Raw genomic sequence first — 15695 nt, 5'->3', positions numbered from 1 at the left:
CAGGTGCGCTAGTTGGTCTTCCGCTCACCTCTCTCATCTTTCTCGTTTTCCTCGAGCTGGTTGCAGCCTCTACTGGGGCAGCTTCACTGGAGTTTTCGCAGAGGAGCCAGCGCTGGCGGTTTGGGGGAGGGCGGGCTTGGCGGGTCGTCCTCTCTGGCGGCACGTGCGGGGCGGGGAGCAGGTGGAGGCCCGGGCTTCACCCGGGGACCGTGGACCCCAGTGTAAGCGTGGCCCCTGGGAACACTGGTGGGTCCCGGCGACTGGGCCGGAATCGAGCCCCGTTCGCCTGTGCTGGGCCCCCACCGTCCGTCGCTGCGCCCTGGTAGACACTCTGAACCTTGTCTTATTTTTGAGTTTTAATCATGGAACTCTGTAGCTCCTTTTAGAAGTGTTGTTGGAGCCAGGCTGCCTTGGGACTTGGGAGACTGGGGATGGACTGGAGGTGGAGGTGACTTGAGTGTTCCATTGGTCTCCAGGTAGACTGGAAAGAGGCAGCGTTTTAAGGACTGATGTTGGGCCAGGGGGAACTCACTGAATTTGGGCTCTGCTTGTTTCTTTTTAGTTGGTTTCGATGTTTTCTGTTTTGCCAGTCTCATCATCACAGGTAAAGACATTCCCTGATAGATGAGTGGCAATTGTATGTGCGGGAGGGGGCGTTAGGAATGAGGAAAATTTGGGGCAATTCACCTAATTACACAATAAAGGTGGGCGTCTAAGCTTGCAGCACAGGAAAAACCTAGGGGAGGAGAGAGCAGGAGTGTGATTAGACATTGCCTCCCCCTCCCCCTTTTTTTAAAGAGCTCTCAGATTTGCCACGGCCACCTGGATCCTAGAAGAAACCATAACTTTTTAGGTGACATAGAGGCAAGGGTAAGTGTAGAGCTTGCCTCTCTCTCTCTCTGAACAGGGAAATGGTAGCTGTCAGTCCCAAGACTCCAGGCTGCTTTCCTAGTGAAGCGAGACTGCAGAAAGCTATCCAGCCCAGTTCCCCACCAGTGACTAAAGACCGAGTGCCTTTCGGTGGGTCGCTCTGGCTTTACTAGTCTTCCTTATTGTTTAAGGCAGCCGTCTGTTGAACAAGCCCTTCCACAGAGAGGAAGGAACAGGGACTTATGTAATTCATGGGAGATAAACTCACAGTAAATTTGGGAGGCTGCAGGTAACAAGGCTGACATTTCTTTTCCAAAGCAAAGGAGGTGAACAACTAATGCTGAGTACATGGAAAATTTATCTGCAGCAGATATGACCAGAAAGCTATTTTCAGGTAGTAACTAACAGCACTAAGAACAGCTAGCAGTGAAAGGCTAGTGTTCTAATCAGAAAGGAGAAATTTCCATTTGGAAAGGGGTTAATCTGACAACTGGTGATTTATGCAGTGTCTCTGTTTTGTCTGTAAATGCACATGACAGCTATCATGAGATTTAATAATCTTTAGTTTTTTCAATATCTGTAGTTACATACTTTATTTTAGAAATATATATTGGAATAGCAAATGTCAAATTATTTTCTTTTGCAAAGATAATGTATATAAATTCTTTATCTCTGAGTATTGTTATTTTCTGAAAATTACTCTTTCCTAAATTATACTAAGATAGGCTGAAAATACACATTTTATCCAATGGGGAACTGTTTTACCCAAATGGAATGACTACTCAACATACATTTAACAAAAGAGGCTAGCAAATACTTTTTAAAAATAGTTTACATTTTCTCTATAGCTAACTTCTTAACTGCTATTCCTCATAGGAAATGTCAATCAAATATAATTTCAAAGATATCAGAGTAGAGTTTCAGTATACTTACCTAAATTCATCTGCAAGAAAGCTGTCTTTGTAACCCATACATTGTAATGTTTGCATTAATTCCCATACATGATGAATTTTGTCAAAGTTAGTCATGGATGTAAAATTTCTATTTTTCTTCCTTTCCACTGCAAACACCTTGGTCTGCACCTTCATTATCTCTCACCTGGATTAATGCCCTAGTTTCATAGTAAATCTCCCTACTTCTCTCTTCTGTCTTGTCTTGAAAACAGCAACTAGAATAATAATTTTAAAACAAGTTCTATAACTTCACCCTTTTACCAAAGACTCTCCAGTGACTCTTCATCTTTCTCAGAGGAAAATGTCAAAGATTGTCCCATGGAATGGGACACTTACACAGTCTGTTCCTCCTCCGTTTACCTTTTCCAATGAATTGCATACTAGTCTCTCTCACTGTTTATACTCTTTCCAAATGGGATGCAATCCCTGAGATCTCTACATGGCTTCATTGCTCAGCACTGTCACGTTTTAATGCACATGCCATCTGCTCGGGCAGGCAGAGGCCTTCCCTATTACCCAGGAATAAATTGCAACTACCAATAATCATAGTTTCCTTTACTTGCTTTAATTTTCTCCATAGCATATATTATAATCTGGCATACTGTTGTTATTATTATTATTATTATTATTGTTATTTTGTCTTTCTCTGCCTACAAGACTAGAAACTCAATGAAAATGTCACTTCTGTCTCCACTAAAACCAAGTCTGACACAAAATAAGTGTTCAATAAATATTTATTGGATGAATAAGCTTTCTTTCAGAAACAATTTCTCTTTTTAACACAAAGTGGAACATTTTTCCTGTATACCTGACCCAATAAAATGACTATTGTAATTAGCATGTGTTTTGCATGTAAAAGGACTAGGATAGATGTTAAGATTAACTCAAGAAAGAACCTACTATTCCACCCACACATCGACTATATCAGTCAACACATTTTGATTCTAAATCTAATATTTGCAAGGTATTAACTATGAGGTATATGCAGCACCTACCTTAAAGAGGTTATATTTTAATTGAGAGGAGCCAATTAAGGATTCATGAGACTAAATGATGCTTTGAAAGATACGTAGAATTTGGATTGTGATGAGATGGAACACCCAGCAAGGAATGGCAAGGGCAAAGATGCAGATGCTAAAACAAGCCAGGCACACTTGGTGGACGGTAAACAGACTGGCCTGCCTAGAACAGAGCATTCACAATGGGGTTATTAGAGCAAGGGCAAAAAGCAAAAGAGAAGTATAATGTAGAGCTCTTCAAGCATCAGGCTGAGGAATGTACTCAGTGGTCCACACCTCCTGTGTCACATCTGGGCATTTACTCACCCTGGTGGTAGTTGGTGACAGGGAGCCATGAGAAGTCGTGAGATAAAGAAGATGTATTTTCCTATCAAGCTATTTTTACTTGAAATAATGAAGAAAAACTCACAATTAACTAATAAGTGATGTTAAATATGTTGATAACAACCCGAATATGAAGTATGATGCAAAGTTTTCTTGAAATCTTAAGTGAGAAATTTCCAAAGAATTTTTAGATTATTATTTGCTTCTTCAAGGTTATTCCCAGACACTAAGAGACACAAATCATTCTCTCTGCCTTTGGTATTCCTGAGAGAAAAAGTGTGATTACCATGCAAGTTTAGGAGTCATTACAGTTATAGGTTTTCACACAGAGGAGGGGAGAACCATATTTCTAACAACATTCTCATTTGAAATCATTCCACTACCATTTCTCATCTTAATACTTTCATTCTTACTTAATATTAGCAACCTTTATTTTTATTCTTCTTCAGTTTTATAAATCCAAGTTGTGGTTTTATAATAAAAAAATTACTCTATATTCTAGAAAGCAGAAACACTCAAGGGAAGGTTCATTAGAGGCACCACTTAAAAGGCACACATGTTGTTGGTTCATTAAATGTCTGATCTCCTTTTCAATGGAAGTAAATCTGCATGATTTTCTTTATTGTTCTCACATAAGAAAGAAATAAACCCAATTCACTTTCATAACACAGGCACAATGGCCTGTTAATTAACATAAGAAATCTCATTTCATATATTTACTTAGTAATCTAGGGTAAATCAGAGGTTTTTAAAAAGGAGTTTTTAATCTTTGCAAAACTATTATCTGTAATTTATTGGTAAGCAAAGAGTATTTATATCACAAAATTTATATCACAAGATTAAAATTATGATTAAAATTAGATGCCTGTATTGTACCTATATACACTCTAAAGGGGAGGGAGTATTTACACGAAAAGAATCTTAGAAATCCTTTGAAAGCTTGCCTTACTAATAAAATCATAGACTCTTACAGTTAGAAAGAACAGAGCTATCCAAATGAATCTTCTACACAATCTTTGAATGTCTTACATGTAGCAGTAATAAACTTTTGTGTATTAACACTTGCTAGATTTGAGGGCAATTCATTCCATTAGATTAAAACTTTGTTCCTCATAATGATGTGAAATTTGTTTTGTTTTGGTTTTTTAATATACTATACTTCCTTCGGTTCTACTTCTAACTTGTATATTTACACATACTATTCTAAGCCCAGTTCCCTATGCCACAAGCGACCCATTCAAATATGAGAAGACGTCTGTGCCATTCCTATTAAGTCTTTTCTGGATTAAACATCTGTTCCTTCAACAGTCTTTCATATGACAAAGTTTTTTGATGTTTCACTGTATTAATCATCTCCTTTTGAATATACTTGTTACATAACATCTGCCTTAAAGAGTAATTCAGTGTGTGGTGAAGCTATTAGTACAACTTGACCTCTACGTCAATGCTTTCATTTCTATAGTAAGAGGAAGAGTTAAGTCAATTTTTTTGTTTTTCTTTGCTTGTTTCATATGTTTTTCTTATGTTTTGGGCTGTGCATTATATTTTTTGTTATACATTCATATTCTTACAGTGTTTAGGAATGTGCTGATAGTACCGTTTATATAAGATTTTGAGCATTACTAATTTACAGGCCACTATGTTTTGCTATAACAATGTATGAGCAAGTCCAATGAAAATATTGTGAGATTTTTTTCAAAGTCTTGGCACTGTTTCTGCTATTTTTAAAAGATGTTTATACAGATTTCATTTTATTTATTTATTTCAGTGTCTTCGCTTTAGATAGTACTATCAGTCAGAATTCATTTTGACTGCCCTCAATAAAATTAGTAATACAATTGGTCATTTTCTCTTTACAGATTGTTCAGTTCAAGGGAATGAAGAATTCAGGCTGATTTTGATAAGTGGATTCCAATATGAGGAATAAAAATAAGCCGAACATTTGACCTGCTTTGAAGAAACGTACTGCCCATTTGTCTAAAGTAGTCTATAACAACCAAACCAATCAAAATGAATTCAACAGTATTTTCCCAGGTCGAAAATCATTCAATCTACTATAACTTTTCAAAGAAGAATTCCCAGTTTTTGGCTTTTGAAGATGATGATTGTCATCTGCCCTTGGCCATGATATTTACATTAGCTTTAGCTTATGGAGCTGTGATAATTCTTGGGGTCACTGGAAACTTGGCCTTGATCATAATCATCTTGAAGCAAAAGGAGATGAGAAATGTTACCAACATCCTGATTGTGAACCTTTCCTTCTCAGACTTGCTTGTTGCCATCATGTGTCTCCCCTTCACATTTGTCTACACATTAATGGACCACTGGGTTTTTGGTGAGGCAATGTGCAAGTTGAATCCTTTTGTGCAGTGCGTTTCAATCACTGTGTCCATTTTCTCTCTGGTTCTCATTGCTGTGGAAAGACATCAGCTGATAATCAACCCACGAGGGTGGAGGCCAAATAATAGACACGCTTACGTAGGTATTGCTGTCATCTGGGTCCTTGCTGTGGTTTCTTCTCTGCCCTTCCTGATCTATCAAGTCTTGACCGATGAACCATTCCAAAACGTTACACTTGATGCATACAAGGGCAAGTACGTGTGCTTTGATAAATTTCCGTCAGACTCTCACAGGTTGTCTTACACCACTCTCCTCTTGGTGCTGCAGTATTTTGGCCCACTCTGTTTTATATTTATTTGCTACTTCAAGGTAAGAAAACTTTTTTCCCCCTACCATTTCCATTTTTATCTTCTTTCCAAAGAATTTCTTGTTAACTGAATGGTTCTACTTGAACTCATTTTTTCTTTCCTCTATAGATATATATACGCTTAAAAAGGAGAAACAACATGATGGACAAGATAAGAGACAGTAAATACAGGTCCAGTGAAACCAAAAGAATCAACATCATGCTGCTCTCCATTGTGGTAGCGTTTGCAGTCTGCTGGCTGCCGCTTACCATCTTCAACACTGTGTTTGATTGGAACCATCAGATCATTGCTACGTGCAACCATAATCTGTTATTCCTGCTCTGCCACCTCACAGCAATGATATCCACCTGTGTCAATCCCATATTTTATGGATTCCTGAACAAAAATTTCCAGAGAGACTTGCAGTTCTTCTTTAACTTTTGTGATTTCCGGTCTCGGGATGATGACTATGAAACAATAGCCATGTCGACCATGCACACAGATGTCTCTAAGACTTCTTTGAAGCAAGCAAGCCCGGTCGCATTTAAAAAAATCAACAGCAACGATAATGAAAAAATCTAAAACTGCTGTAGCATGTGGTTTCATCTGACATCTGTTTCAAAAGAAGCACAACCTGCAACATACTTTCAATACCTATTCAACCAAGGAATAGGGTTGAAATCACTGAGGAAAGACCAGGATTTTCTTGTCTTGCTTTTTACTGCTTTTGTTGTAGCTGTCAAAATTACATTTGGAACCAAAATGTATGGATGTTGAAATCTTCTGGCAATAGTTTTGACCAGACATTCTTGAAGTGCTTTTTGTAAACTTATGCATATATTGTATTTATTGGAACGAACTTTCTTTAAAGTAATACTATTAACTGACGTTAGAAGCACTACACCTGATACTCTTATTAGATTGGGCCGTCCTGATTAGATTAGATTGTCACTGGCTCGGGCGATCTTGGTGTAACAGTAGACATCATTTTGGTCCATTACAGAGGTGACAGCATGTAAAAGCAGCACTCAGGATGTGAAGGTAAAAGAGAGTCTGTGTCTTGCATATATACAGACTAAAGTCATTCAGGAGTGATCTGCATTTTTTTTAAATTGTAAGACAGGATTTATTTTGCTCCTAATTGATTATCACTTAAGATAAAAATGCATTCGAAAATACTTCACAGCTCTGAATATCATGGGGAATTGAGCCACCCACAAGAATTAAGTGGGAAAGCAGTTCCTTAACTTTAAAACCATTTTGGTACTGGGCAACCAAAGGATTTCAGAGTAATCAGCTTAGTGATTAAATTAATACTGCAAATAGTTGAATTATATTTATTTGGATTGATGGTCAAGAGGCTTTCCATTCTTCACATACTGTTCAGTGTTTGTCAAGCTTTCTAGCATAAATACACACGTAATTCAAAAGGCATTTCCAGCTTACAGTCTATAAAAAACACAAAGTATATTTTGCATACATCAGTGCCTATATAGTAACTCATTTAAAATTTTCAATGTCCATCTTTCAAAGGAGGACACTGAGGTACAATATTAAAAGAACGTATACCCTGGCTAGCAAGGATAAATACCTGAAAACTGAGAACACTTCATATAGTCCATGTTAATTTATATAAACTGTGTGCCTTGTGGAGTCTTATAAATAATGCACTATATTGAGTACCGAGTAGTTGCGTCATTTTAATATTCTTAATTTCATGTATCCTGTAATCATGATTGAACCCCAGAAACATTTGGAGAAAAGATATTTTAAAGAACAAGACGTATCTTTGATGTATTGTACACACAAAGTATTAAATGTGTTTGATTTTAGAAGAGTAGACATTTTCTTTATTAAAATTCCGTTTGCTTTTTCTGAGGTCTCTCTTTTGTGTCTCTTCAGTTTCATTTTCTTCCTCCTCTTTTTCTTTCCGTGTGTGTGTGTGTGTGTGTATGTGTGTGTGTGCACGCACGTGTTTGTGTGGTTTCATATCTCCCCTCCTACGATGTTCCCACATGTGTGTGTGTGTGTGTGTGTGTGCGTGCGTGTTTGTGTGGTTTCATATCTCCCCTCCTATGATGTTCCCACGGCATCCTGTATCTGCTTGCTAATAAAACATTTTCTATAGTGGTATAACCGTTGATGGCCCAATCTCCCTCCTTTATTTCTTGAAGCCTCTTGAAGGCAGGGACTGTTTTAAATATCTCTGTGTCCTCAGTGCATTTAGCACAGTGCCAAGAACTTAGAAGTTTAAAACAAAATATTTCTAAAACAAATGAATTAACAATGACCCAATTTCCTTCATTCTCATTTATGATCATATTGACTTATATCCTGAAATTTTCTTGGCTTCCTCCTCATAAGTCCATCTTTACCAAGAAGGTGTTTTTTATTATGTTATTTTCCCTTCTAAACTAAGCAAAAAGGACTTGTAGATTTTATAAACTTACATGATTAGTCTTGTGAGTCAAACAAGTATCAGAATTTTTTACATTGAATGTTAATATGAATTCAAATTATAGCCTAAAAATGCCTTTTAGTTTACTGAATAAGAAAAATATTCTCAAACTAACTTTTAATGTATATTGAAAATATCATCATCTTTTCTTACCCAAACCTGGAAATTTAAACTACTTGCTGTATTTCTGTTTGGGGGGACTATGGGAAATTTTGTCTTTCTCTACTTAGGTGTTATGGAAACAAATTGCTCCTTGAGAATAGCCTTAATAGGTAGGTTCTTCTTTGTCAGCACTTTTGCTAAGATGGCTATTTCTAGGATTTTCATTCAGCTGTGCAGGCTGCTGATTCCTTAACTTTACAGAAATAATGAATTGGATATCAAATTCTTCTCTTTTATCCAAAAATGTTGATGAACTAATAGTAAAGTCTGGGGTCAGCACAGATCCAGTATCATTCAAGAAGAAATAAATGTCCATGTTAAATACAAACTATGGAACCATTGGGTTTTCTTAAATCCAAGAAAAACATAAATTTTTGGCTTAATATAAGAGCATAGTTATGATGTAGCTTATATAAATTTAGAATAAAATGATAATAGCCAGGATTTTTAAACAGTATGTGCTAAGTACTATGTCAAGTACTTAAGTACCTGTAAGGATGTGTAACTAATATGACCACTTTACATAAGAGGAAACTGAAGCTCAAGTTGAAAAATTTGAGCTACACACTGAGTAACAAGTAGAGCAGAAATCAAACCCAGGTCTGTCCAGTGCCAATAAACTAATCAATGAGCTGAACTTGAGATAGAGTTTTAGAAAATAATTTTTTTCTTTCTTTACAAGTTACATTATTAGGATATAACATATACTATTCACCTTCTTTCTGATTTTAGCTGCTGCAAGAAATGGAGTGAAGTATAAAAGTTGAGAGAAAATGCCCATTATTATTTTTTTCCATAATTTCATTTCGAATTAGAGAAGTATACTTAAAAATAAAATGTGACTATTCACATTAACTTTATTTATTTACTGTTAACTGGATATTCTCTTCCCCTCTTCTATTCCACCAATTTCCAAGGAAATATAAATGCATATTGTATTATAACTTCAAAATTTGACACTCAAATAAATGGATATTTTCCCAATGAAAGTATTTCCCCACCCACAGTAAAAGTGCTGGAAAGAGGCAGATTTGAGCTGAGGTTTTAGGGTTAACTCAAACCCGATTCCCTCGCTGCAATTCATTGAGTTTATGGACATTGTTCAGTCTTTCATCACAGCCAGGATTGCTTTTCTCAGCAATTTAGGATTGTGCTGGAGAATGCATTTTTTAGTAAGATGTGAATTCTTTCACAGTCTTCATATTTTCTTCATCTGCTGATCCCTGTGGTCCATTAAACAACATGTGTTAGACTTAACAGCCTGAGCCCATGAAATTGAGAACATAGTTTTTTAGGGCAAGTTAATAAGACTTCTTAAATTTTTTTACTCAGTGATTTCTTTTTTTATATGTTTGTGCGTGTGTGTGCACATGCCGCACATTATATAGGTATATATATAATATGTATTATATATATACATATATATAATTTTACAATGGGTTTATGTTTATTGATATTCATTTTCTGATTTTTTAATGAAAACTTACCTATATAACAGTTATCACAATTTGCCCTACAAAATACTATTTCTTTCCTCATTTCATAGAAAAGGAAACTAAAGCATAAAGAGGTACTTTGTCTATCACTCAGCTAGTAAATGACACCCAGGATTGAAATCCAGACAATTTAGTTCCTGACCATAAGTCTTTAACACACTGAAAACCTTTCCCACATGCCAGACTCTGCCTGAATTCCCCAAGCTCTGCCTCTCCAGTCTTTCTGTTATTGGATCTATCTTCACTCTATCTGCACTCTAGGCCTGCCCCAACTCTACCTAACCTCAGAAAGATCAAAAGTAGATATTTTTCAAAGCCGTTCTCTAAAGTCTAACACGAACTCCTCATCACGGTGGTTTAGGCACAGCTGCAGTATTGAGACACAGATCTGTTCCACCCAAGGATTATCAGTGCAAATCTATTTTCCCTTTTTCCAGGTCTTTATCCCCTCTGCCTTCCTAGTTTATACAATCCCTAGTCTTTCTAGATTCCCAGCCAATGCCTGAGTCAACTTTTAGGATCTTTTTCCCAATAAAACGGTAGAGTTTTAAACCTGACTAAACCAATTTCTGCTTGGAGCCTAAAGCATCACCCTGCATAGTCTCCTGGTCTAGCCCACAGGCTGAAGAATTGCCCTCTGAATAGTCTTTGAACAAGGACTGCTGCCTGCCTGACTTCTACATCCTGAATCCTGCTCGGGAGAAAACACAAAGCACCTTCAATTAAATTCACTAAAAGTGAACATTATTTCATTCAAGCCAAAGAATATACCGTACAAATTTTATTGACAGAATTACACAACTGCCCCTTCACCTATGTTATAGACTGTTTTTTTTTTTTTGACTTATTTTAAAAAGCAATTATATTTTATTACAGGATTACCTTTGTCAAAAATATCCTTGCCTAAGGTGTTGTTTGTTCTGACATTAGAAATGAAAACTGTGACAGAAATCATTTGGATTTCTGGCCAGTTTTTTCTCTTATTTTTTTTTTTATTTTTTATTTTTGAGATATGACTGACATACCATAAAATTCACCTTTAAAAGTGTTTCCCAGTGGTTTTTAGTATAGTCACAGAGCATATTCATCACTCCAAAAAGAAACCCCAACTTCTGGTTCCCGTCTGGCAAGTAAGCAGCTTGGAAGTTGTCACTCGCCCTAACAAGTAAAAGGCTGAGTAAACTGGAAACCCAATAACTCTTCTTAAATCTATCAGAGAAGTAAGGTCACAGAACAAACTGCTGCTCCCCAAGGTGGAGAGGTAGACACAGAGAATCACAATTTTGTGTAGCAGAAATTGCTAAGCTGAAAACTCCATAGGAACAAGTGTTGGTATAAAAAAACTTGAATTATAATTAATGAATTGGTGGAAGTTTAGCGTGGACAAGTCTTAGAGTCAAAAACTCCAAGGGGACCCAGTCACAGGGAGGCCTCTGTATGTTCTACCTCTGGGAACTTGAACAAGTTTTCAGTTTATTGACCAAATTTTAACAAAATATCAAAGAAACTTTAAATATAAAGATCCACATAGATTAAAAATAAGGAGATTGTAACAAAAAATCCAACTCAAAAATGGGCAAAGGATGTAAATAGACATTTTTCAAAAGAATACATTCAAATGGCTAACTGGTACATTTGAAAAGGTGTTCAACATTCTTAATCATTAGGAAAATGCAAATTAAAGCCATGATGAGATATCACCTCATTAGGATGTCTATTATCAAAAAGGCAAGAGGTAAGTGTTGGTAAAGAGGAGGAGAAAAGAACCCTTGTTCACTGTGGTGAGAATGTAAAGTAGTACAGAGCATTTCTTTCCTCAAAAAATAAAAATAGAACTAGCATATAAACCAGCAATCCCATTTCTGGGTATATATCCAAAGAAATGAAATCAGTATCTCAGAGAGATATCTGCACTCCAATGTTCATCACAGCATTATTCACAATAGTCAAAGTACGGAAACAATCTAAGTTTCCATCAGTGGAATAATGCATAAAAAAGATGTGCTCTGTGTGTGTGTGTGTGTGTGTGTGTGTGTGTGTGTGTGTGTGTGTGTAAAATGGAATATTATTCAGCCTTAAAATAGAAGGAATCTGTCATTTGTGACAATATGGTTGAAACTGGATGGCATTATATGCTAAGACAAATTCTTCATGGTATCACTTATATGTGAAATCTTAAAAAAAATTGAACTCATAGAAATAGGATAGAAAAGTGATTGCGGGGGCTGGGGATTAGGGAAAAGGATAGGCTGGTAAAAAAGTATAAACTTTCAGTTATAAGATAAATCAAGTCTGAAGATCTGATTTATAACATGGTGACTACAGTTAGTAATGTTGTATTGTACCATTAAGATTTACTAAGGAAGGAGAACAAAAATGTTCTGACAAAAAAGGAAAGGTAAATATGTGAGACGATGCATATGTTAATTAATTTGATGGGGGATGTCCTTTTATCACATATACAAATATCGATTCATCACATTGTACACTTTAAATATCTGACACTTTAAATATTGTATACTTTAAAAATCTTACAATTTTATTTGTTAATCATATCTCAAGCTGGGAAAATTAAATCAAAGTACTGGTATCCAGATTTTATTTAAAATATTGCTAAGAAAAAGGAAGAAAACTCAGTAGAAAAATGGAAAAAATGAGTTTCGCCAAAAAGGAAATTCAAATTGTTGCTAAATATATAAGTTCTTCTTCAGGGTCTTTAGTAATCAGGAAAAGACAAATTAAAACCACAGTGAAATACCATTGCATACCTACAAGACTGGCTAAAATGGGAATAGTGTGAGTTGCATACAATGCTGATAGGACTGTAAATGGGTGCAGTCACTTTGGAAAACAGTTTGGAATTAGCTAGTAAAGTTGAAGATGTGAATATCTTATCCTACACTTTCAACCCTAGGAACAGATCCCACAAAATTTCTTCTGCATATGGACCAGAATACATTATATGTAAAAGAATGTCTATAGCATCATTGCCCTTAATTAATTATCTAAAACTAGAAACAATCTGAATGTCCAAAGATGGTAGAATGGATAAAGAATCACATGTTCACAGATTAGAATATTTTATAGCGATAAACTAAATAAACTCTGACTCTATTTCAATTCTTCCGCAGATAATATTAAATAATATTGAATAATTTACGCATGAAAATAGACAAATAATAATACATTTTGTATGATTCTATTCACATGAATTTCAAAAAAAACACAAAACTAAACTACATTTTTAAAGATGCGCACATATTTAGAGAAATTACAGAGAAAGTGATTAAAAGTCAGGGCAATGGTGACCTCAAGCAGGAAAGTTAAGGAGCAGGCTATGGACAAGACGGTAGAGGAAGTCACAGAGTGTAGAATGTTGTATATCTCATTTTATTAATTATGCTCTTCAGTTATCCTTTGTGCACTTTTCTGTGTGTAATATTTCACAATTTTTAAAAGGCTAAAAAAAGCCTGCGTAAGCAGAAAGTCTCACATAAATACCATTAAATTTTAATATAGTAAGAATTTGAGGTTAGGAATTAAAACAACTAAATCATACAAGTTTGGTTTACTAATGAAATAATATATATACATGTATAATTATTAGAAGTTATCATATGTGTGATTTCTTAAAAATTTTCATGTGGTGGGGAGTAGTTGGTGATTCTGGAACTGCTTTTTCAGTTACAAAAAAACGTTTCAGACAATAATCACTGAATCAGAGAATGACAATACAGCTTTGCTGCTGGTGAAACTAACAACCGAGAGCCTACAGGCAAGGCCTAGTGAGGGGAATTTTAATTAATCAGCATGTTTAGTTTAGTATAAAAGACACTCCCACAACTTCCTGTGTCCAGAGACAATTACTGATATTTCTATGAATGACATATCTTCCTTCTGAGACCTTGCTCCTTTCTTTCTTTATTGTCTTGGATACTTAGGAAAGGGTTGTTATTAAGCTCTGGCTGATTCTCACATGAATCTTTTCACAAGAAGAAATTGATGAAAAGGATAAACCAATGGATTCTTGTTAAATATAAAAAATAAAACTATGGGCAGCATGGCAACAGATTTGGTCATAAAACCAAGAGCACACTATGTCAGGACTAAAACATATTTACACATTAAATGAGAATGTTATGAACAAGTACACAGAAAACAGAGCTATCATAACAATGTAAATGGAAACCAGCCCTTATCTAATTTGACACTTAAAAAATCCTTTACCCTTCGCCATCCGGGCAATAGAAAATAACTAAATTACAAATAGAGGTGTTTTTTCCAGCACCTTTAGATTTTTCCTTTTCGCCAATAGATGTGCTCCCTTTTAATTCTGATTCGTCCTGACAAACGAAACAAAAAAAATGACAGCTTTTCTGAAATAAGAACAGTTTTTAGCTCATTAACTGAATGCAAAAGCCAACAGCTATTAGTCACTTAACATCTGTCAAGAGCCTTACATATATTATTTCCTTGAATCCTCATACAATTTCATAAAACAAGCAGCATTAAGCTCCCCATTCTATAAAAGACGAAACTGAGGCTTAGAGAAACTGTATAGTTTCAACACAACAAACCAGTGCTCAGGAAAAAAATCAGAAGTCAATCCCAGTGGCCTGATTGCAGAGGTCATACTTAAACCACCACTACTTCATATAAGATGACATATGCTCTCCCATCAGCAAATGTCCCAAGAGACCCCACGGAACTTCCTGACACTTCTGGAGACACACTGAATGCTCTGAGTTAATGATGATCACTAGAATAATGCCCAAACAGCATCCTTAACAGTTAGAAGAAATTAGGGCAGACTTTAGAAGCATATAATTTGTTCTCAGAAATCTTATCCATGGACCCCCTAGGATAGTGGATTAAGTATCAGAAGCATTTCTAGAAGTCTGTGGCAATGGAATGATATTCAGTTATAAAGCCATCCAAAAGGTTAATGCTGTCTTATCTGAGATTCTGCCTTAATCTCCTTAGGCTATGTTCCCATGTCCCTCTGTCACTGCACTTTTCAGAGTAGATGCCATTTGTTTGGGTTTCTCTCCTCTCTATTAGGATTTTGAGAACTAAAAAAGCAGAGAACTTCAAATTCTTATATCTCCAGTACCTCTCACAGAATCAGGAGTATAGAAGACACAATACCTATTTCTAAAATTCAAGATTAAGCAATAACGTGATAGTGTTTATATTTATTAAGCACCATTAGGTGTTAAGTGCTATAAGAGATAATTTTTGTGTATCTCATTTATTTCTCACAAGAGGAATTTGATGAGGTCAAATACTTGTATTAGCCTTATCCTTAAGCATGTAATTATAGGCTCAACTTTAATTATAAATAACTTGCTCAGGGTCCTGTAGGTATTAATGGTGAAACCAGAATCCAAATTCAGGACAGTCTGAAGCCTTCCTTCTGAAACTCTGCACTGCCCTGTTCTCACATCTTAAAATCAGTAACTTCTATTTGAAAAAGTTAGACATATTTAACTAATAGGCTTTCTATTTATATAACTTTATGATAATCTTCACTGTTTAGGCAAATATGTGTAAATATCCCTTTTGAAATAGTTTCCATTTCTTAAATGGATGATTCCTTAAGAGTTAGACCCTTCAACCTCACTGCTACCCTCTTCCATAGCTGCATACGTGGGGAAACTGAAAATGCCTGCTCTTTCCGGGCCGCAAAGATTGAAGGGCTGAGTAGTGAAAACAAGTTCCTGCTG

At 35.9% G+C, this 15695-nt stretch overlaps 1 protein-coding gene across 1 annotated transcript; it reads left to right on the top strand.

Moving 5' to 3' along the window:
* The first annotated feature begins 5025 nt into the window (after nucleotides 1-5025).
* Nucleotides 5026-6733, top strand: NPY1R (neuropeptide Y receptor Y1). Its single transcript, XM_006917009.1, has 2 exons — nucleotides 5026-5875; nucleotides 5983-6733. The coding sequence occupies exons 1-2, from the start codon at nucleotides 5177-5179 to the stop codon at nucleotides 6433-6435; spliced, it is 1152 nt and encodes a 383-aa protein (XP_006917071.1). The 5' UTR covers nucleotides 5026-5176; the 3' UTR covers nucleotides 6436-6733.
* The last annotated feature ends 8962 nt before the right edge of the window (nucleotides 6734-15695 follow it).

The sequence above is a fragment of the Pteropus alecto genome, unplaced genomic scaffold (assembly GCF_000325575.1).
Source record: "Pteropus alecto unplaced genomic scaffold, ASM32557v1 scaffold166, whole genome shotgun sequence".
In the NCBI taxonomy this organism is placed as follows: Eukaryota; Metazoa; Chordata; class Mammalia; order Chiroptera; family Pteropodidae; genus Pteropus; species Pteropus alecto.
Note: the sequence above shows the minus strand (reverse complement) of the source record. Positions and strands in the feature narration are given on the sequence as shown.